The sequence below is a fragment of the Eleutherodactylus coqui genome, chromosome 10 (genome assembly GCF_035609145.1).
Source record: "Eleutherodactylus coqui strain aEleCoq1 chromosome 10, aEleCoq1.hap1, whole genome shotgun sequence".
Taxonomy (NCBI): Eukaryota; Metazoa; Chordata; class Amphibia; order Anura; family Eleutherodactylidae; genus Eleutherodactylus; species Eleutherodactylus coqui.
Genome location: NC_089846.1, coordinates 103,658,227 through 103,681,446, shown reverse-complemented (window position 1 = coordinate 103,681,446; position 23,220 = coordinate 103,658,227). Strand labels below are relative to the sequence as shown.

The following is a 23,220-nucleotide window of genomic DNA, read 5'->3' as shown; positions in this document are numbered from 1 at the left end:
CCTCCAACAATGAAAACATTCTTGGCAAATACCTTTGCATTGGTCCGTCTGGTCGCAGTCCAAGAATTTCACCTTTACCGACACAACAAGAGAGCCCCCCCCACCATCCCACTGCCACGGCCCACTTAATCCTGGCCACATTCGGAAAACCAACTAAATAAAACCGCGCTACTAGGTCCGCAGTCACCACCACATTCCCACCAACGCGGTTACTGTTAACGTACATATTACCACTCTGACTGGGGCATGCACTGTGGGCCGAAGCACACCTGTATTGTATGTGACGTTAGCTCTGCTGAGCAGGGCACTGCAATGGGAAACATTTATGTACCGCCGATGGGTTCCAGGGAGCCACCCATGCTGTGGGTCCACAGGGACTTCACATTAGGGATTTGTACCTGCCAGTGTCTATGTATTAAAAACACTGGTCAGACTGGGGCATGCAGTGTGGGCCGAAGACCACCTGCATTTAATTGGACGTTACCTGAGCTGTGCTGGGCAATGCAATAGGATATATTTATGTACCGCCTGTGGCTTCCTGGGACCCACCTATGCTTTCGGTCCACACGGAGTTGTAACTGCATGTGTCTACTTATAAAGAACCCCAGTCTGACTGGGGCATGCAGTGTGGGCCGAAGCCCACCTGTATTAAACCTGACGTTACCTCAGCTGTGCTGAGCACTGCAATAGGATTTATTTATGTACCGTCAGTGGGTTCCAGGGAGCCACCCATGCTGTGGGTCCACAGGGACTTCATATTGGGGATTTGTACCTGCCTGTGTCTATGAATTAAAAACCCCAGTCAGGTTGGGGCATGCAGTGTGGGCCGAAGCCCACCTGCATTTAATCTGACGTTAGCTTTGCTGTCCAGGGCACTGCAATGGGATATATTTATGTACCGCCGGTGGCTTCCTGGGACCCACCCATGCTGTCGGTCCACACGAAGTTGTAACTGCATGTGTCTACTTATAAGGAACCCCAGTCTGACTGGGGCATGCAGTGTGGGCCGAAGCCCACCTGCATTAAACATGACATTACCTCAGCTGTGCTGGGCACTGCAATGGCATTTGTTTATGTACCGCCGGTGGGTTCCAGGGAGCCACCCATGCTGTTGGTCCATACGGACTTCACAATAGGGAGTTGTACCTGCCTGTGTCAACTTATAAAAACCCCCAGTCTGACTGGGGCATGCAGTGTGGGCCGAAGCCCACCTGCATTTCATCTGACGTTAGCTCTGCTGTCCAGGGCACTGCAATGGGATACATTTATGTACAGCCGGTGGGTTCCAGGGAGCCACCCATGCTGTGGGTGCACACGGAATTGCCATTGCGGAGTTGTACCTGCCTGTGACTATTTATAAAAAACCCCGGTCTGACTGGGGCATGCAGACACCTTGACAGAATGAATAGTGTGTGGCATATGGGTTCTCCATTGCTATGCCCACGTGTGCAGCTCCTGATGGAGGTGGCACAGGATTGGATTTCTCATTGCTTCTGTACAGCATTGTGGGCTATCGCCCCACCCCTTTTAAAGAGGGTCACTGCCTGGCTCTGCCCACCCTCTGCAGTGTGCGCCTCCTGTTCCTCCTCATGGCAGACGCACTTACAAATAGACATGAGGGTGGTGTGGCTATGAGGCCAGCGTGTGGCATGAGGGCAGCTGAAGGCTGCGCAGGGACACTTTGGTGTGCGCTGTGGACACGTGGACACTGGGTCGTACGCGCGCGCGGGGGGGGTGTTGGGCAGCATGTAACCCAGGAGAAGTGGCAGCGGAGTGTCATGCAGGCAGTGATTGTGCTTTGTTGGAGGTAGTGTGGTGCTTAGCAAAGGTATGCATTGCTAATGAGGGTTTTTCAGAAGTAAAAATTGTTGGGGGGGGGGGCACTCTTGCCGCTGTTGTGGCTTACTAGTGGGACCTGGGAACTTGAGATGCAGCCCAACATGTAGCCCCTCGCCTGCCCTATCCGTTTCTGTGTCGTTCCCATCACTTTCTTGAATTTCCCAGATTTTCACAAATGAAAACCTTAGCGAGCATCGGCGATATACAAAAATGCTCGGGTCGCCATTGACTTCAATGGGGTTCGTTACTCGAAACGAACCCTCGAGCATCGTGAAAAGTTCGACTCGAGTAACGAGCACTCGAGCATTTTGGTGCTCGCTCATCTCTAATAATGGTGTATGAAATTAGCAGAACTGATGTATGTGATAAATATAATATGACCTTGTAAGATAACAATGAAGTGTTATATTGAATGAGATGTAGGATGGCTGCAGTTCCCTTCACATGACTTTACCTCCTTAGCACGTCTGACCTACCAAGACCAAAAAGAAATATTCCAGATATTTTATGAATTTCATTACAAACAAGCGTCATCTACATAAACAGCAGCTGCGCTCTCGCTTCTGCCCAACCCATTGCCTCCTGTCCGTCACGTGGGTGTGATGTCATCCAAGGTCCCTTCAGCATGAAGAATCAGTCGGCGCAGGATCAACCTTCGGGAAATGACTCGGCGGATTGCTGGGAAGAGACTTTATTAACCTGTTCAGACTCTGAAATGAAGGAGACTTTGCTTTCATCTGAGGAGCGCAGAGATATGTAACCCATTACTTTGTATTGTACATATACGGTCACGGACATTCTGCCTCGATACAAAGTGTCATCATGGCAGGCTTTCTTAGCCCTATAAAGGAGTTAACGCTGCATCGTAAAGCCTGCACAGCTATACGGGCTTATAGGGTAGAAGAACTAAGTGCGTTACTGTCCAAGAATGAAGCCAAGAAACTTATCCGTAAAACCAGTGGGAACGTGCTAAGGCGTTGTCTTAAAGTTGCTATGGATAACAAATATATTGGATGTATTGAAGAATTGTTAAAAGCTGGAGCCAACCCAAGGATTTTGCTTGATAGGTACCGTGTGATAGACATAATTTATGATCGAGGGAATGCCAGACTCCTCCAGCTGCTGTTGCAGTATGGAGCAAACGCAGATTCTTATGACGGTCTGAAATCATCTAAACCCTTGTACATTGCAGCAAACCATGGAGATTTTGAATTCTTTAGAATGTTACTTCTTTATGGGGCTGACCCTGATTATAAGTGTTTCCACTATGATTTAGTAGCCGGTACTCCAGATGATACATCAGTACTAGGGATATGTCTTGAAAAGAACTATGAAGCCCCATTTGTGGAACTTCTCATCCAGTTTGGTGCTAATATGTATTTACCTAATATACAGAAAGCCCTTCTCGAAGTTGATAATGATGGCACAAGACTTCTGGACAGAGAAAAGGGTAATGGCATCTGTTTCTTCTCAATAGAGGATATTGTATGTGAAATCTGAGATAGACCGTTGCCAGAGTTGTCTGACTGCTTATTCCTCTCTCTTCACTGAGAAGACAGGCACACTTGGTCCCTTAATGGCACTATATAGCTAACAGCAATCTACCAGGTTGATAAATGCACAATGAGTTCAGTGACTGCAGTCAAATATGATTCTATAAGCTTCAGGTAATAGATAATGCCGGGGCATTCTTTAATATACTATGGAGAGCTGCCCAAATTGCTCTTCTGTGTGGGGTCTGGAGTTCTTGCTCTGACAACTGCTTTGGTTATTTTTAATCCACAAGAAGACTAAATAACACAAATGGGTAAGAATTTTGTCATGGGGAGAGAGTTCACATCTATTTACAACCTGGGCATCTTCTGTATATAACTATACATGTGCAGCTGGTATAAGTTATACATCTTTAGAAATAAAGGTGAAAGCCCTCTCTGACTGACTGATAGACTGACTTAGCACTAATTATCTAACTTCCCAATGTCGTACAAACATAACATTTGAAAGGAGCATTCTTTGGCTCGTAAATAGGAAAAGTAAATGGCTCACAACTATATTATTCGATGCTAAGTGCAAAACTATTTGCACCCCTATGTAATGTACCCAATCTAATTCTCTAACTTCCTGGTGTCCTACAGACATGAAATTTGGCACAAGCATTCTTTAGGTCTTAGATAGGAAAAGTAAACAGGTCACATCTCGAAAATGCAATGCTACTTGCAAAAGTATTGGCACCCCTATACGGGGATGGCTTGATAGGCAGTCTGTTAAGGCAGCCCTGGGGCCTTACATTAGGCCCCCGGCTGCCACGACACCTGCACGGCTTCCCTGATCTCACCGCGGGGAGGGGGGGGGGGGGGGGCTGTGCAGGATTTAAATGCTGCTGTCAATTGACAGCGGCATTTCAATGGTTAATAGCCGCAATCGGCCGCTCGCGGCTATTGCCCGCAGGTGTCAGCTGTTATAAACAGCTGACGCCCGCACTGAATGAAGAGAGGTTGCTACGCAGCCTCTCTTCATACATACCCCGACACACCATGACGTACCAGTACATCATTGGTCGTGAAGGGGTTAATTCTCTAACTTCTCATGTCGTACAAGCATGAACTTTGGCACGAACATTCTTTATGTCCTAAATAGGAAAAGTAAAGGGGTCACAACTTGATCATTTAATGCTAAGTGCAAAAGTATTGGCACTCCTATGTAATGTAACTTCCCGGTGTTGTATAAGCTTGAAATTAGCACAAGCATTCTTTACATCCTAAATAGGTAAAGTTAAAGAGGCACAACTCAATTATTCAGTGCTAAGTGCAAACGTATTGGCACCCCTGTGTAATGTACCTAATCTAAGTCTCTAACTTCTCTATGCCATACAAACATGAAATTTGGCACGAGCATTCTTCAGGTCCTAAATTGGAAAAGTAAAGGGGTCACAGCTTGAAAATTCAATGCTAATTGCAAAAGAGAGTGCACTCCCATGTAATGTAACTTCCCGGTGTTGTACAAGTATGAAATTTGGCACAAGCATTCTTTAGGTCCTAAATAGGAAAAGTAAGGTCCTAAATAGATAAAGTAAAGGGGTCACAACTCGATTATTTAATGCTAAATGCAAAAGTAAGTGCACCCCTGTATGATTTAACTTTGCAGTGTCGTACAAGCGTTAAATTTGGCGCGGGCCTTCTTTAGGTCATAATAGTGGACACTGGGGGGGGGGGGACTGGCATATTCTGCAGAGGGACATCAGTACATGCAGACTGAGAAGAATCTAATGCTCCCTTTCTGTGTATACATACTTTATTCCTCTGTTCTTCTAAGGTAACCTTTACTTCATAAAATTTTCCATGTGCACAACACGTAAACACCTGTATCAAATTAATTGGGGCAAAGCCGGATATATCAGCTAGTCCTGTATATAGTGATATGGAGCATGATGGTATAAGCTGGTTATTTACTGTATATGACTGAATACTTTACACACAATTCAAAAATGCATCAGAAACCTGCATGCAGTTTTAAAAAGTCGAATGTATTGTTTAAATCCACATGCAGTTTCTAATAGTGTATGCAGTGTATTAAAGGCACATGTGGTTTTTGAATCCGATATGCAGTTTTTGGATGTGTTTTTTAACTGTGATTTGAAAATGCAACAAAAATTATGAATGCAGTCTAAGGGACTGCAAACTGATTTTCAAGTAGTCCAGGAAATGCGTTGTGTTTGGAAAGCCAATGCCAAGGGGCTAGATCATGTAGGTAAATTTGTTTTGCAGCTGCATGCATCACAATTTAGATCTGGGTACAAGTAGGGGTACAGGTGTGTGTGTAAGGCAGAGGGGGGTGGGGGAAGTTGGCTGGTGAGCTGAGCTCTTGCACCAGGGCCCCAGAGTCTTTAGCTTACGCCCCTACTGTAATTAACTTACTTTGAGCACATTTTTCCTTCTTTGGACTAGTTCTAATATACTTTCTTCCTGTATAGATCGCTGTACTGTACCGTAGTGTCAGACTACATTCTCATCCTGTACTCTGGTCTTATCTTCTGTACAGCTCATCCGAGATCCCTGAAGTCTCAGTGTCGTATTGCTATAAGAAGGCGGCTGAAACAAGTGGGGAAGCTTCGTCTCATCCATCAGCTAGAAATCCCTAATGAGCTGATGGAATACTTACAGTACCACAATGAGTTTGATGACATAAAGAAGCTGCCAAGATATTATGATCTACCTTGTATAGATACCAAGGTAAAGCATTAATTGTAGGCAATTTAGTCACTGGATATTCCTAGAGGTTCTCTCAGTTACCTCTGGATCGAGGGGGTTTTACCAGCAAATACATTTATGCCGTATGTTCAGGATTAGGCAGCCCTCTCCAGTTTTATCTCTGTCTGAATATGGAGGCTGTCTGACCCCGCAGAACGGGTTTCAGGGGGCTCTGTACTCTCATGAGGTGAAGGTCATAAAAGTGTGACTCTCACCTATCAGGCAAAATGAAAAAGCTAGAAATCCCCGATCAGCTGATGGAATACTTACAGTACCACAATATGCCGTATAGCCCAGAGAAACTGGCACGATATTATGACCTATATCCTCCGGTAGTTATTAATGTGAAGCTTTTATTTTAGGCATGGTTAGTTACTGGATATTCCTAGAGGTTCTCTCAGTTACCACTGGATCAAGGGGGTTTTACCACTAAATACATTTATGCCGTATCTTCAGGATTAGGCAGTCCTCTCCAGTTCTATCCCTGCCTGAATATGGAGGCTCTCTGACCCCGCAGAACAGGTGTCAGGGGTCTCTGTACTCCCAGTAGGTGAGGGTCCCATAAGTGGAAATCCCACCTATCCGACGTTTATGGCACATCTTTGGTGTCTTTTGATACAGTTGTATAGTGTATGCTTTGATATATTCACTAATGAACCCTGCACATTTAATAACAGTAAGGCTAAATTCACACAGGCATATATTGGCCCTGTTTTCACAGCCTGGCTGATATATGTCACCCATCTGAGGCATTGGCTTCCATTGCCTCAGTTCAGATTGCCATTTTGCTGGTGCATAAAAACAGCCGACATAGCGCATAGTTCTGGACCTATCTTTCCTGGCGGGAATACACCGGTCCAATAGACTCCTGTGGGAGCCTATGGGAGCTGCCTGGAAAAAGGGAGGTGAGAGGGAGTTTAGCAGTGGCTCTGTTAAACTCCCTCCTCCTCTTTGCCCCTTGCCAGCTGTGGGCAAAGGGAGGGGTGGGACGGGGCAGGTGAGTAGTACCCTGCCCCCTCCCATTGCTGGCAGGTGGCAAGGGGCAGAGATGGGGCATCTCCCGCCCAGTCCCACCCCCACCATTGCTAGGAGTGAGTAAGGGGCATAGAAAGGGAGGGAGTTTAGCAGAGCTAAACTCTCTCCCTCTACCCGACAGAATTCCGGGTGCACCGTATACACGTCACCCCTGCGCCGTGTGATATAACACACAAATCACAGCATCACCACGCAATTGATAGTGCACTTCTATATGAGTACTCGCCTTGCAAGCCCCAATCCGGACCCGGACACCAGGGATCCACTTATCCAAGGCAAAGTCATCCACAGGGAGAGGCAGCAAGTAAATGGGATCCTTCATCCACAAAGCACGAGAAAGTTGGGTTAAAATAACCTCCCCACTTTTATTAAATAAAAAACTGGCATCTTTTAACAGCGACGTTTCGGCCAAGGTCAGTATGTCAAGCTATTACACCAGGAGCTGAACATACATATATATATACTCAAAAATTAAAAACAACAGCACTCACCTGTGTCTATCCGGAGGTACCTTCAGCCATGCTTCCCGCCTGTAACATCAGCGTCCTACCCGATATACCGCGCATGTCCACAAAGCAAAATGCCAACACAGTAACTGTGGGCAAACCGTCTCCAAGCTGTACTGCGCATGCGCAGCTATCTCGTGGCCAATCAGAGAGAGGCACGGATCGGCGTCATCTTGCGCGTCATGGGTGTGCGTCCGGCATCATCATGCGTGCCAAAGACGTGTAACCCAGTCATATAGCGCGTCCAGATTCCGCCCTCAGCGTCTAGCGCTACCTAGCAACCAGAACGGGCTGCATATAATACTATGATGAGATATGGGCATACCTTATTATAGTGAAACCGCACAGAAAGCATTGCTGTGCATATATCCAGACCCACATTGCTGTGTATATTTGTCCCACAATGAATGGGCAACACAGCATAATAAAGTTTGTCCATAATCCATGGTGGAGATAGTGCCTGATAAAACCATTATTAACCGGATTGCATCACCAGTCCCACCCGAAACATAATAAAGGAGAACACCCCCAAAGAAAACAATAATCAAATATACCAAATCAAATAAACTTTATTTAAAGGGGTTGTCCCGCGGCAGCAAGTGGGTCTATACACTTCTGTATGGCCATATTAATGCACTTTGTAATGTACATTGTGCATTAATTATGAGCCATACAGAAGTTATAAAAAGTTTTTTTTACTTACCTGCTCCGTTGCTAGCGTCCTCGTTCCCATGGAGCCGACTAATTTTCGCCCTCCGATGGCCAAATTAGCCGCGCTTGCGCAGTCCGGGTCTTCTGCTGTAGTCAATGGAGCCGCTCGTGCAGAATGCCGGCTCCGTGTAGCTCCGCCCCATCACGTGCCGATTCCAGCCAATCAGGAGGCTGGAATCGGCAATGGACCGCACAGAAGAGCTGCGGTCCACGGAGGAAGCAGACCCTGGCGGCCATCTTCAGCAGGTAAGTATGAAGACGCCGGACCGCCGGGATTCAGGTAAGCGCTGAGCGGTTTGTTTTTTTAACCCCTGCATCGGGGTTGTCTCGCGCCGAACGGGGGGGGGGGTTTAAAAAAAAAAAAAAAAAACCCGTTTCGGCGCGGGACAACCCCTTTAAACCAAAAGTAAATGTAAACACATAAAAAAAAAAACATGCAAAAAACGCAAAAAAACGAATAGTCTCCGGACCATGGCTAAGTGTACCTCCAAACGACACATGGAAAGAAACAAAAACACAATCAATGTAAAAACATATATAACAAGACATAAATCATGACAAGGAAATGGGAAAAGCAACAATAAACTGTATGTACTACCCACAGAAAACCAATTATACAAAAGGCAGCGCATTATACTCTATATTGAGGCCATTGGGTTAAAGCGTATTTAACTCGAAAATCCACCTCAACTCCAGCCATCTAAGTCGTTCCTCTCTATCGCCACCCCTGTTGTTTCGTGGTAAATGGTCGATGATGAGATATCTCAACTGACTGATTGAATGGTTAGTGTCGCAGAAGTGTTTAGCTACAGGAGCATCCAATTTGCGTGTTCTAATCGTGCTCTTGTGTTTGCTGATTCTATCCTTAACAAATTAATGGTCTCACCAACATATAAATACCCACAGGGGAACGTAATTAGATACACAACAAATGATAAAAGACAGGTATAGTGATGTCTGATGTAATAACGTTTACCTGTATATGGATGTGCAAAAAAGGAGCCCTTCTGCAGGTTGTTGCACCTCGCACACGAGAGGCACGGGAAATTACCAGCCTTACCCTCTATCTTGGCCTTACCGGAGGAGTTAATATTGGAATGAACCAATTTATCTCTAAAATTCAAACCCCTTCTATAGGCCATAAGGGGGGGGGGGGGGGGGGCAAATCAAATTCTGCTACTCCAGGGTGACAACATTTCAGTAGTGGCCAGTGCTTCCGAACAATATGTGCAATTTTACCGCTGGCAGGACAATACGTACTCACAAATGGGAGCCTACATGCTTGATCAGTATTGGTACTCCTCTCGAACAGAGAGGCACGATCTTTCTGTTTTGCTTTGACACTCAAATCTGTGACCAGATCCTCTGGATAGCCTCTAGCTCTAAACTTACAACACATTTGTGTTAAACGCTCATCCAGGTACCTGTCATCCACAATACGACGAATCCTCAGGACTTGACTCCAGGGGAGTGATCTGAGCATTCCTGATGGATGAAAACTGTCAAATCGTTACAACGTATTGCGATCCGTAGACTTGATAAAAAGATCAGTGCAGAGTTCCTCCCCTTGTTTTAGAACTAGCACATCCAAAAATTGAAGTTGGTGAATAGAGGACGTACGGGTAAATTTCAACAATGGGTGAATACCATTCAACTCAACCTGAAAGGTTTTTAGCTCACGCTCTGTGCCCGTCCAAATAAAGAAAATGTCGTCTATATACCTCCACCAGACCTAGACAAAGGTCCAGGCCGGGGAGGTATAAATAGACGACTTTTCCACATCCGCCATATACAAGTTCGCATATGTGGGGGCCACATGGGACCCCATGGCGGTACCCCTCTTTTGACGATAATATTTGTTATCAAAGATGAAATAGTTTTTTGATAAAACATCATCCAACAGCGTTATAATGAAGTTAATACAATCAGTGGGCATATCAGAGCTCAATAGCTTCTTCATGACCGCCTCTAAACCAAGTTGTTGCTCAATGTTTGTAAAGAGACACCACGTTGAAGGACCCAAGAATGGAGGATGGGGCCACCTTCAACTTCTTAATCTTCATCAGAAAATCAGAGGTGTCTCTTAAATAAGATCTCGAATTAACCACAAAATCCCTAAGGACAACATCCAAGAAACGTGAGGGGTTACTAAATAGTGACCCCCTTCCCGAAACTATTGGTCGTCCAGGAGGATCGACCAAGCTCTTATGGACCTTAGGAAGAGAATAAAGGACCGAAGTGATTGTAAACCTAATCGCCAAAAAATCATACCGTCCCTTATCAATGGTATCATTCAGTTGAGCATCATCAAGGAGGAGCAACAGATCCCTACGATACGTATCTGTTGGACCCCGTGGAAGTAACTCATATGTATCTGAATCCGAGAGCTGTCTCTCCAGCTCAGCCACATATTTGATCGTATCCTGCACAACCACCGCTCCCCCTTTATCCGCCGGTCTTACAGTTATAGAGGTGTCGGTACTGAGCAACTTCAATGTCTTACGCTCCTGTTTACTCAGATTGTATCTCTGAACTCTGTATCTCTCAGAATTTCTTAGCCTCTCAATATCTTGTCATATGATGTTTTCAAAAACATCAATCGAGTGATCAACCACTGGAGGGACAAACGTGCTCTTGTTGCGCAGTCCAACTCCCCTTGAGGTAAAACCCTCACGGGGCTTGGACTGCGCAACCTGACCACCTGTGGGGGAACTATCAGAAAAATAGGCCTTAAGACGAACATTGCGAAATACTTTTCTACAGTCCAAATCAACACAAAACCAATCCATGGAGGGAACCAAACAGTACGAGAGTCCCTTAGACAGTACCTCAATCTCGTGTGTCAATAACTCCTTGGAGGAGATATTAATTACTAATAAGTCATCCTCCCTCTTCCTCGGGACACTGATCTTCCTTTCTTCTTGCTCCGGTTATGCCTGAGGCCTCCCCGCCTCCTCTGGTATCTTTGGGTAGTGACTAGGGATGAGCGAGCATACTCAGAAAAGCACTACTCGCTCGAATAATGTGCTTTATCCGAGTATCGCAGTGCTCGTCCCTGAAGATTCGGGTGCCGCTGCGGCTGACAGGTGAGTCGCAGCGGGGAGCAGGGGAGAGCGGGCGGGAGAGAGGGAGAGAAAGATCTCCCCTCCGTTCCTCCCCGCTCTCCCCTGCAGCTCCCCACTCCGTGCCGGCACCCGAATCTTCAGGGACGAGCACTGCGATACTCGGATAAAGCACATTACTCGAGCAATTAGTGCTTTTCCGAGTATGCTCGCTCATCCCTAGTAGTGACACAATCCTCCCTGTCACTGGAGGACAAAAGCCTAAAAAAGAGGAGTTATTACGACGTACATCAGAGGCCAATGAGGCACCTGAATCATCTGCTGAATCAGATGTAGCCGATGTCCATGTATTTCTGCCTCTGTACGTTTCCCGTCTCCTTCTGCACCGTCTGAACAGATGCATAAACGGGAGATGCACCTATTACTCGGTCACGGCTACCTCTCGTTCACGTGATTTTCGGCCGCGCTCTGTGGCACAGCCAGCCAAAAATCATCGCACCTGTGTGAATGAAGCCTAAGGCATACAATGTTACGGCTGTATAGTTCTATACATTTGCCATTGATTCCCATTGAAAAAAACATAGAACACATTTTTTTTCGTATACTCTTATACTCCATAGCACAGATTTTAAATACAGTTTAGAGAAAGCGACACCGAAGAATACCAGCCAAATGTACACTAAAAGTCACTCTTATGACATGTGTTTGGCTACTGATAGCCTGCAGGTATGTTAGATATTTATACCAGAATGTCTGCATGCATGATGCAAACATGGTGTAAATCTAGTCTGAGATACAATAAGAGATTATCATTAACATAAGATGTCATGTTTCTTCTCACTTCACATCTTTGTCTGTCAATATATCTAGTAGTACTACCCCATTTCCCCCAAAATAAGACAGGATCTTATATTAATTTTTGCTCCAAAATATTTCTTTTTTACATGTATAGCTACCTGGACACTATTTAAAAATCATGCTAGGGTTTTCTTTTTTGGGGCAGACCTTATTTTCAGGGAAACGGGGTAGTTGTACCATTTCCCTCTTACGGGTCAATGCAGAGGGCCGGATTGGATCCCGCTGCGAGAATTCTCGCAGAGAGATTCTCCCTGTGCCCATGCACTGACGGGCAGCTCACCTCCTCCTGGCATCTTGTCTCTGCTCTTCTATGTGCCGGAGCATCACCAGTGACATTTCTGTGCGGGCCTCCGCGATTTGTTTACCGTACGAGTTATTACGCGGTCAAACAGCGGCTGCCTGCATAGGATTGCGTGCACACATGCAATTCTATGGAAGCGTGCATGGGAGAAAATTCCGCCCATCTGCATTCACCCTACCAGCTGGTATCAACTTAATAAATGACTGCTTTGTTCCTTAGATTTGTTTACTAGGAGAACGTTGGAGAACCCTACTACAAAGAGCAGCTGAGTGGACCTAGAGTGACTGCTCATGGTAAGAGGAAGATGATGATGATGACAAGCCAAAGAATCCCTAACTTACTGTGCACATCCTATAATACTGCCTTTACCTTCTTATCTAATCCTGCATTTATTGTGGACTGATGACAATAAGATCACACAAAGCTACAATGCTTGTCAGCAATCACCACCTAAATAAAGGGGCGCACCAAGACTCCTAGCTAGAGAACATGAACAAGTGTATTATTTAGAGTCGTTGACAGCCTAGACATGTTGCAAGGTTTGTTAATAGAGATGAGCGAGCACCAAAATGCTCGGGTGCTCGTTACTCGGGACGAAATTATCGCGATGCTCGAGGGTTCGTTTCGAGTAATGAATCCCATTGAAGTCAATGGGCGACCCGAGCATTTTTGTATATCGCCGATGCTCGCTAAGGTTTCCATTTGTGAAAATCTGAACAATTCAAGAAAGTGATGGGAACGACACAGCAACGGATAGGGCAGGCGAGGGGCTACATGTTGGGCTGCATCTCAAGTTCCCAGGTCCCACTATTAAGCCACAATAGCGGCAAGAGTGCCCCCCCTCCCAACAACTTTTACTTCTGAAAAGCCCTCATTAGCAATGCATACCTTAGCTAAGCACCACACTACCTCCAACAAAGCACAATCACTGCCTGCATGACACTCCGCTGCCACTTCTCCTGGGTTACATGCTGCCCAACCCCCCCCCCCCCCCGCACGACCCAGTGTCCACAGCGCACACCAAATTGTCCCTGCGCAGCCTTCAGCTGCCCTCATGCCACGCCACACTCATGTCTATTTATAAGTGCGTCTGCCATGAGGAGGAACTGCAGGCACACACTGCAGAGGGTTGGCACGGGTAGGCAACGACCCTCTTTAAAAGGGGCGGGGTGATAGCCCACAATGCTGTACAGAAGCCATGAGAAATATAATCCTGTGCCACCGCCATCAGGAGCTGCACACGTGGGCATAGCAATGGGGAAGCTATGTGCCACACACTATTCATTCTGTCAAGGTGTCTGCATGCCCTAGTCAGACCGCGTTTTTTTATAAATAGTCACAGGCAGGTACAACTCCGCAATGGGAATTCCGTGTGCACCCACAGCATGGGTGGCTCCCTGGAACCCACCGGCTGTACATAAATGTATCCCATTGCAGTGCCCTGGACAGCAGAGCTAACGTCAGATTAAATGCAGGTGGGCTTCGGCCCACACTGCATGCCCCAACCTGACCGGGCTTTTTAATTCATAGACACAGGCAGGTACAACTCCCTATTGTGAAGTCCCTGTGGACCGACAGCATGGGTGGGTGCCAGGAAGCCACCGGCGGCACATAAATATATCCCATAGCATTGCCCATCACAGCTAAGGTAATGTCATGTTTAATGCAGGTGGGCTTCGGCCCACACTGCATGCCCCAGTCAAACTGGGATTCTTTAGAAGTGGACACATGTAGTTACAACTCCGTGTGGACCGACAGCATGGGTGGCTCCCTGGAACCCACCGGCGGTACATAAATATATCCCATTGCATTGCCCATCACAGCTGAGGTAATGTGATGTTTAATGCAGGTGGGCTTCGGCCCACACTGCATGCCCCAGTCAGACTGGGGTTCTTTAGAAGTGGACACATGTAGTTACAACTCCGTGTGGACCGACAGCATGGGTGGCTCCCTGGAACCCACCGGCGGTACATAAATATATCCCATTGCAGTGCCCAGCACAGCTGAAGAAACGTCAGCTGTAATGCAGGTGGGCAAAAAATTAATTGGATTACACTGTAGGCGAGGGCCCAAAAAAATTGGTGTACCAACAGTACTAATGTACCTCAGAAAAATTGCCCATGCCCAACCAAGAGGGCAGGTGAAACCCATTAATCGCTTTGGTTAATGTGGCTTAATTGGTAACTAGGCCTGGAGGCAGCCCAGTTAAAATAAAAATTGGTTCAGGTGCAAGTTTCAACGCTTTAATGAGCATTGAAACGTATAAAAATTGTTTAGAAAAATTATATGACTGAGCCTTGTGGGCCTAAGAAGAATTGCCCGTTCGGCGTGATTACGTGAGGTTTCAGGAGGAGGAGCAGGAGGAGGAGGAATATTATACACAGATTGATAAAGCAAAAATGTCCCCGTTTTTGATGGTGATAGAGAACGATGCTTCCATCCGCGGGTGCAGCCTACGTATTGCTTAGGTATCACTGCTGTCCACTGGTGAAGAAGAGAAGTCTGGGGAAATCCAGGCTTTGTTCATCTTGATGAGTGTAAGCCTGTCGGCACTGTCGGTTGACAGGCGGGTACGCTTATCCGTGATGATTCCCCCAGCCGCACTAAACACCCTCTCTGACAAGACGCTAGCCGCAGGACAAGCAAGCACCTCCAGGGCATACATCGCGAGTTCAGGCCACGTGTCCAGCTTCGACACCCAGTAGTTATAGGGGGCAGAGGTGTCACCGAGGACGGTCGTGCGATCGGCTACGTACTCCCTCACCATCCTTTTACAGTGCTCCCGCCAACTCAGCCTTGACTGGGGAGCGGTGACACAGTCTTGACTGGGGAGCCATAAAGCTGGCAAAGGCCTTGGAGAATGTTCCCCTGCCTGCGCTGTACATGCTGCCTGATCTCTGTGCCTCCCCTGCTACCTGGCCCTCGGAACTGCGCCTTCTGCCACTAGCGCTGTCGGATGGGAATTTTACCATCAGTTTGTCCGCCAGGGTCCTGTGGTATAGCATCACTCTCGAACCCCTTTCCTCTTCGGGTATGAGAGTGGAAAGGTTCTCCTTATACCGTGGGTCGAGCAGTGTGTACACCCAGTAATCTGTAGTGGACAGAATGCGTGTAAGGCGAGGGTCACGAGAAAGGCATCCTAACATGAAGTCAGCCATGTGTGCCAGGGTACCTGTACGCAACACATGGCTGTCCTCACTAGGAAGATCACTTTCAGGATTCTCCTCCTCCTCCTCCGGCCATACACGCTGAAAGGATGACAGGCAAGCAGCATGGGTACCCTCAGCAGTGGGCCAAGCTGTCTCTTCCCCCTCCTCCTCATGCTCCTCCCCCTCCTCAACGCGCTGAGATATAGACATGAGGGTTCTCTGACTATCCAGCGACATACTGTCTTCCCCCGCCTCAGTTTCCGAGTGCAAAGCGTCTGCCTTTATGCTTTGCAGGGAACTTCTCAAGAGGCATAGCAGAGGAATGGTGACGCTAATGATTGCAGCATCCCCGCTCACCATCTGGGTAGACTCCTCAAAGTTTCCAAGGACCTGGCAGATGGCTGCCAACCAGGCCCACTCTTCTGTAAAGAATTGAGGAGGCTGACTCCCACTACGCCGCCCATGTTGGAGTTGGTATTCCACTATAGCTCTACGCTGCTCATAGAGTCTGGCCAACATGTGGAGCGTAGAGTTCCACCGTGTGGGCATGTCGCACAGCAGTCAGTGCACTGGCAGATTAAACCGATGTTGCAGGGTCCGCAGGGTGGCAGCGTCCGTCTTGGAGTTGCAGAAATGTGCGCTGACCCGGCGCACCTTTCCGAGCAGGTCTGACAAGTGTGGGTAGCTTTTCAGAAAGCGCTGAACCACCAAATTAAAGACATGGGCCAGGCATGGCACGTGCGTGAGGCTGCCGAGCTGCAGAGCCGCCACCAGGTTACGGCCGTTGTCACACACGACCATGCCCGATTGGAGGCTCAGCGGCGCAAGCCTGCGGTCGGTCTGCTCTGTCAGACCCTGCAGCAATTCGTGGGCCGTGTGCATCTTCTCTCCTAAGCTGAGTAGTTTCAGCACGGCCTGCTGACGCTTGCCCACTGCTGTGCTGCCACGTCGCGCGACAGCGACTGCTGGCGACGTGCTGCTGCTGACACATCTTGATTGCGAGACAGAGGTTGCGTTGGAGGAGGAGGAGGGTGGTTTAGTGGAGGAAGCATACACCGCCGCAGATACCAGCACCAAGCTGGGGCCCGCAATTCTGGGGGTGGGTAGGACGTGAGTGGTCCCAGGCTCTGACTCGGTCCCAGCCTCCACTAAATTCACCCAATGTGCCGTCAGGGAGATATAGTGGCCCTGCCTGCCTGTGCTTGTCCACGTGTCCGTTGTTAAGTGGACCTTGGCAGTAACCACGTTGGTGAGGGCGCGTACAATGTTGCGGGAGACGTGGTCGTGCAGGGCTGGGACGGCACATCGGGAAAAGTAGTGTCGACTGGGAACCGAGTAGCGCGGGGCCGCCGCCGCCATCATGCTTTTGAAAGCCTCCGTTTCCACAAGCCTATACGGCAGCATCTCCAGACTGATCAATTTGGCAATGTGCACGTTTAACGCTTGAGCGTGCGGGTGCGTGGCGGCATACTTGCGCTTGCACTCAAACAGTGGCGCTAGTGACGTCTGGACGCTGCGCTGAGAGACATTGCTGGATGGGGCCGAGGACAGCGGAGGTGAGGGTGTGGGTGCAGGCCAGGAGACGGTAGTGTCTGTGTCCTCAGAGGGGGGTTGGATCTCAGTGGCAGGTTGGGGCACAGGGGGAGAGGCAGTGGTGCAAACCGGAGGCGGTGAATGGCCTTCGTCCCACCTTGTGGGGTGCTTGGCCATCATATGCCTGCGCATGCTGGTGGTGGTGGCTCCCCAGCTGATCTTGGCGCGACAAAGGTTGCACACCACTGTTCGTCGGTCGTCAGGCGTCTCTGTGAAAAACTGCCACACCGTAGAGCACCATGACCTCTGCAGGGTGGCATGGCACGAGGGGGCGCTTTGGGAAACAGTTGGAGGATTATTCGGTCTGGCCCTGCCTCTACCCCTGGCCACCGCACTGGCTCGGCCTGTGCCCACACCCTGACTTGGGCCTCCGCGTCCTCGCCCGTGTCCACGTCCTCTAGGCCTACCCCTACCCCTCAGCATGGTGTATTACCAGTAGTGCAGAAACAGAACGCTGTAATTAAATGTGCCACTTATTGGCCTGTGGTTGGAGGCTGACTTCGCTTACGGAACGCACAGCAGAGCCAAGAAATAATTTCGCGTAAGCCTGCTGTAACACTTAGCTGGCTGCGTATGAATTAGGACAACTACCCCCAGCACAGACCCAGAACACTGAGGACAGTCACAGGCAGTCCAAACAGATTTTTTTTCCCAAATGTTTTTGGAAAGGCCCACTGCCTATATACACTGTATATGTCTTCTCTCTCTGCGTCACCACTACTGGCCCTGGAGTATGTAAAATAACTGCAGACTGTTGCACTGTGGACTGGAATACAGCGGTGATGTAACAGCCAACACAGAGCCAGGAAATAATTTTGCACAAGCCTGCTGTAACACTTAGCTGGCTGCGTATGAATTAGGACAACTACCCCCAGCATAGACCCAGTACACTGAGGACGGTCACAGGCAGCCCAAATAGATTTTTTTCCCCAAATGTTTTTGGAAAGGCCCACTGCCTATATTCAATAAATATGTCTTCTGTCCCTGCCTCACCACCACTACTGGCCCTGGACTATGTATAATTACTGCAGGGCGCAATGCTCTGCACGGTTGATATACAAAAAAAAAAAAAGTGCAACACTGCAAAAAGCAGCCTCCACACTACTGCACACAGTTAGATGTGGCCCTAAGAAGGACCGTTGGGGTTCTTGAAGCCTAAAATAACTCCTAACGCTCTCCCTATAGCAGCTCCGGCACCAGCAGCACTTTCCCTGAACTATGTCAGAATGCATCTGTGGCGAGCCGCGGGAGGGGCCAATTTATATACTCGGGTGACACCTGATCTCGCCAGCCACTCACTGCAGGGGGGTGGTATAGGGCTTGAATGTCGCAGGGGGAAGTTGTAATGCCTTCCCTGTCTTTCTATTGGCCAGAAAAGCGTGCTAACATCTCAGAGATAAAAGTGAAAGTAACTCGAACATCGCGTGGTACTCGTCTCGAGTAATGAGCATCTCGAACACGCTAATACTCGAACGAGTATCAAGCTCGGACGAGTACGTTCGCTCATCTCTATTTGTTAACACTTTCATGGCATATTCACAGGACATGTCACGAAAGTCTGATGGCTACAAAGTTGTACAAACAGAGTTACTGAAACAGCTGATCTTTCTGTATTGCGCAGTTTGCATAACTCCTGTTGACTTCTATAGGAAACAGCATAGTGAAGCCTGCTTGGCTGTACTTCTAAGTCCTGACCACCTGGGACCTACATCTATCAGATTTGCATATAGCCACAGAATATGCAATGAAAGTTCCAGAAGGGAATACCCCTACAAAGGGTCAGACATTGAATAACAGGCAAAAAAATACTTCAAAGAGATGGCTGTTGAAAGGGAGTTAATTTTAATTTTTTTCCTATGGAGCATTGCCAATAAAACTGCACACACAACTGGGTCTACTTACTAAGAACCAGAACTCTTCCCCCTCCTCCCAAGTCCTTCCCACAGCTCGGAGACACTAATATCTCTAGGAACATTCTTGCCTGGTCATCAGGCCATCAGGCCCATAAAGCAAGTGACCTGGCCAGAATGGGGTATATGTCCTACAATAGAGAACTTGGAAAGCTAAAAATCAAAATTAATGTCTAGTAGTTAAACATATAGCAGATATTTGAGCTGGTTGGAGGAAGAGTACTGGAACATAAAGTTGACACATGGAGGTCAATTCTCATGTCCTATGGTGGTAGTGACTGACAGAGGTAGGTGACTATGGAAATTATGTTAGCAATGACAATCATAAGAAAACAAGAAAAACATGTATGTCTGTCTGAACTAGGCCCTGGACTGCTACGGTAACCCATCCGCACCTTGCCATTGCTTGTTAGGGGAACGACCATGGGGCAATCGAGAGCTCACTTGATTATGTCATGGATGTCACAGTTGTCAAAGCCACTGTATTTATGTTGAGAGTGAGTGTCAACTGGGTATGGAGTCGGTTTCGCTGCCGAGTCTCCTCCATACTTACTGTATGGCCTATGTTACACATTTCTGTCATATGTAGCTAATGGAATGATGTCTATGTTTACCTTCACAAAGAGATTATTTTTATTGCCCCAATATATATAAAATGAAAAATGAAACAGCTTTGCAAAATGTATCACAAATTTCCTATTGTCTAACTTGAACAGCTCCAGTGCAGAACGGTGTGTCTCCATGGTAACAGACAACAAACCCTTTATTGTCTTATTCTGCCATCATACTCTCAGCAATCCGACCCTCTACATCCTTCTAACTGAATAAATGTATGACTAGCATAAAGTTGGGAACAGATGGAAGGGAGTCTGAGTGCAGGAGGACAGGAGAACATACATCCTGGAAATATATACAATAAAGGAATTGGTTCCACCACATCAATAACCTCACAGCAGGAATAATGGGGCTTTTCAATGATATTCACTGCTGTACATATATACACACGCAGAATATGTTACTCTCTCAATAAAGGTTGGAATCACTGGAAATTTCTGGTGTGTTGGTTGCTCTCTTGTGTGCAGTCATTCTTCTATCTAAAGCATTATTTTTTGCATGTTTAGAAATTAAATTAGGACATCTAAGGGTGCATTTACATGGGACAATCTGCTGGGCAACAGATACCTCACAGTTCATCGTCGTGAGAATTGTTTCTGATGTCGTATCTGCATCGCGATACGGGAAAAAATTGCGGCAGTTCCTATCTTTGGGCATTCCCACGGAATGCCTTGCCCATTGTTTTCAATAGGTCTAGTAAAAACATTGCACAGTGTTGGAGTCACTGGAAATTTTTGGTGTTTTGGTCGCTCTCTTGTGTGCAGTCATTCTTCTATCTAAAGCATTATTTTTTGCATGCTTAGAAATAAAATTAGGACGTCTTAGGGCTCAGTCACACGGGCGTTTTAACATGCCAGACCCCTGTAACATTTCTGTAGCAAAAGCATAGGTGGACCCCAGTAACATTTCTATAGCAAAAGTATAGCCAGACCCCTGTAACATTTCTGTAGCAAGAGTAAGGCGGACCCCAGTAACATTTCTATAGCAAGAGTATAGGCGGACCCCAGTAACATTTCTGTAGCAAGAGTATAGGTAGACCCCAGTAACATTTCTGTAGCAAAAGTATAGGTAGACCCCGGTAACATTTCTGTAGCAAAAGTATGGGCGAACACCTCAAACCATTCAGTAGAAACTGCACAGGCTGAAGCCAGAAACACTTCTGTAGCAAGAGTATAGGTGGACCCCAGTAACATTTCTGTAGCAAGAGTATAGGTAGACCCCGGTAACATTTCTGTAGCAAAAGTATGGGCGGACCCCGTAACATTTCTATACCAAGAGTATAGGGAGACCCCGATAACATTTCTGTAGCAAAATTACTGGCGAACCCGTCAAACCATTCAGTATAAACTGCATAGACGAACCTCAGTAACATTGCTGTAGCAAGAGTATAGGTGGACCCCAGTAACATTTCTGTAGCAAAAGCATAGGTAGACCCCAGTAACATTTCTGTAGCAAGAGTATAGGTGGACCCCTGTAACATTTCTGTAGCAAAAGTATACGCGAACCCCACAAACCATTCAGTAGAAACTGCATAGGCGGACCTCAGTAACATTTCTATAGCAAATGTATAGGCGGACCACAGTAACATTTCTATAGCAAATGTATAGGGAGACCCCAGTACCATTTCTGTTGCAAGAATATAGGCGGACCCCAGTAACATTTCTGTAGCAAAAGTTTAGCCAGACCCCTGTAACATTTCTGTAGAAAGAGTAAGGCGGACCCCAGTAGCATTTCTATAGCAAGAGTATAGGCAGACACCAGTAACATTTCTGTAGCAAAAGTATAGGAGAACCCCTCAAACCATTCAGTAAAAAATGCATAGACGGACCTCAGTAACATTTCTATAGCAAGAGCATAAGCGGACCCCAGTAACATTTCTGTAGCAAGAGTATAGGTGGACCCCAGTAACATTTCTATAGCAAAAGTTAAGGCAAACCCCTGTAACATTCCTGTAGCAGGAGTATAGGTGGACCCCAGTAACCTTTCTATAGGAAGAGTATAGGCGGACCCCAGTGACATTTCTGTAGCAAAAGTATATGCAGACCCGAGCAACATTTCTGTAGCAAAGTGATAGGCAGACCCCAGTAACATTTCTTTAGCAGCAGTACAGGCGGACCCCAGTAAGATTTCTGTAGCAAAAATATAGGGAGACCCCTGTAACATTTCTGTAGCAAAAGTATAGGCAGACCCCTGTAACATTTTTGCAGGAAGAATATAGGCGGACCCCAGTAACATTTCTATAGCAAGAGTATAGGCGGACCCCAGTACCATTTCTGTAGCAAAAGCATAGGCAGATCCCTGTAATATTTCGGTAGCAAGAGTATAGGCGGAACCCCAGTAACATTTCTGTAGTAAAAGTATAGGCGAACCTCTCAAACCATTTAGTAGAAATGGCATAGGCGGACCTCAGTAACATTTCTGTAGCAAGTGTATAGGCGGACCCCAGTAACATTTCTATAGCAAGAGTATAGCCGGACCCCACTAACATTTCTGTAGCAAGTGTATAGGCGAACCCCTGTAACATTTCCATAGCAACAGTATAGCCGGACCCCAGTAACATTTCTGTAGCAAATGTATAGGGAGACCCCAGTAACAGTTCTGTAGCCAGAATATAGGCGGACCCCAGTAACATTTCTGTAGCAAAAGTTTTCCAGACCCCTGTAACATTTCTGTAGCAAGAGTAAGGCGGACCCAGTAACATTTCTATAGTAAGAGTATAGGCGGACCCCAGTAACATTTCTGTACCAAGAGTATCGGCGGACCCCAGTGACAATCTGTAGCAAAAGTATAGGGAGACCCCACTAATATTTCTGTAGCAAGAGTATAGGCGAACCCCTCAAACCATTCAGTAAAAACTGCATAGGCGGACCTCAGTAACATGTCAGTAGCAAGAGTATAGGTGGACCCCACTAACATTTCTGTAGAAAAAGTATAGGCGGACCCCAGTAACATTTATATAGCAAGAGTATAAGCGGACCCCAGTAACATTTCCGTAGCAAGAGTATCGGCGGACCCCAGTGACATTCTGTAGCAAAAGTATAGGGAGACCCCAGTAACATTTCTGTAGCAAGAGTATAGGCGAACCCCTCAAACCATTCAGTAGAAACTGCATAGGCAGACATCAGTAACATTTCTGTAGCAAGTGTATAGGTGGACCCCAGTAACATTTCTGTAGCAATAGTATAGGCGGACCCCAGTAACATTTCTATAGCAAGAGTATAGGTGGACCCCAGTAACATTTCTGTAGCAAAAGTATAGCTGGACCCCAGTAACATTTCTGTAGCAAATGTATAGGGAGACCCCAGTAACATTTCTGTAGCCAGAATATAGGCGGACCCCAGTAACATTTCTGTAGCAAAAGTTTAGCCAGACCCCTGTAACATTTCTGTAGCAA

At 47.0% G+C, this 23,220-nt stretch overlaps 1 protein-coding gene across 1 annotated transcript; it reads left to right on the top strand.

The window, feature by feature from the left end:
- The first annotated feature begins 2,447 nt into the window (after positions 1–2,447).
- LOC136580812 (ankyrin repeat and SOCS box protein 12-like) lies at positions 2,448–20,260 on the top strand. The gene is made up of 4 exons (XM_066581670.1): positions 2,448–3,289; positions 5,878–6,068; positions 12,779–12,852; positions 19,928–20,260. Exons 1-3 carry the CDS (start codon positions 2,662–2,664, stop codon positions 12,836–12,838), a joined length of 879 nt encoding a protein of 292 aa, XP_066437767.1. The 5' UTR covers positions 2,448–2,661; the 3' UTR covers positions 12,839–12,852; positions 19,928–20,260.
- The last annotated feature ends 2,960 nt before the right edge of the window (positions 20,261–23,220 follow it).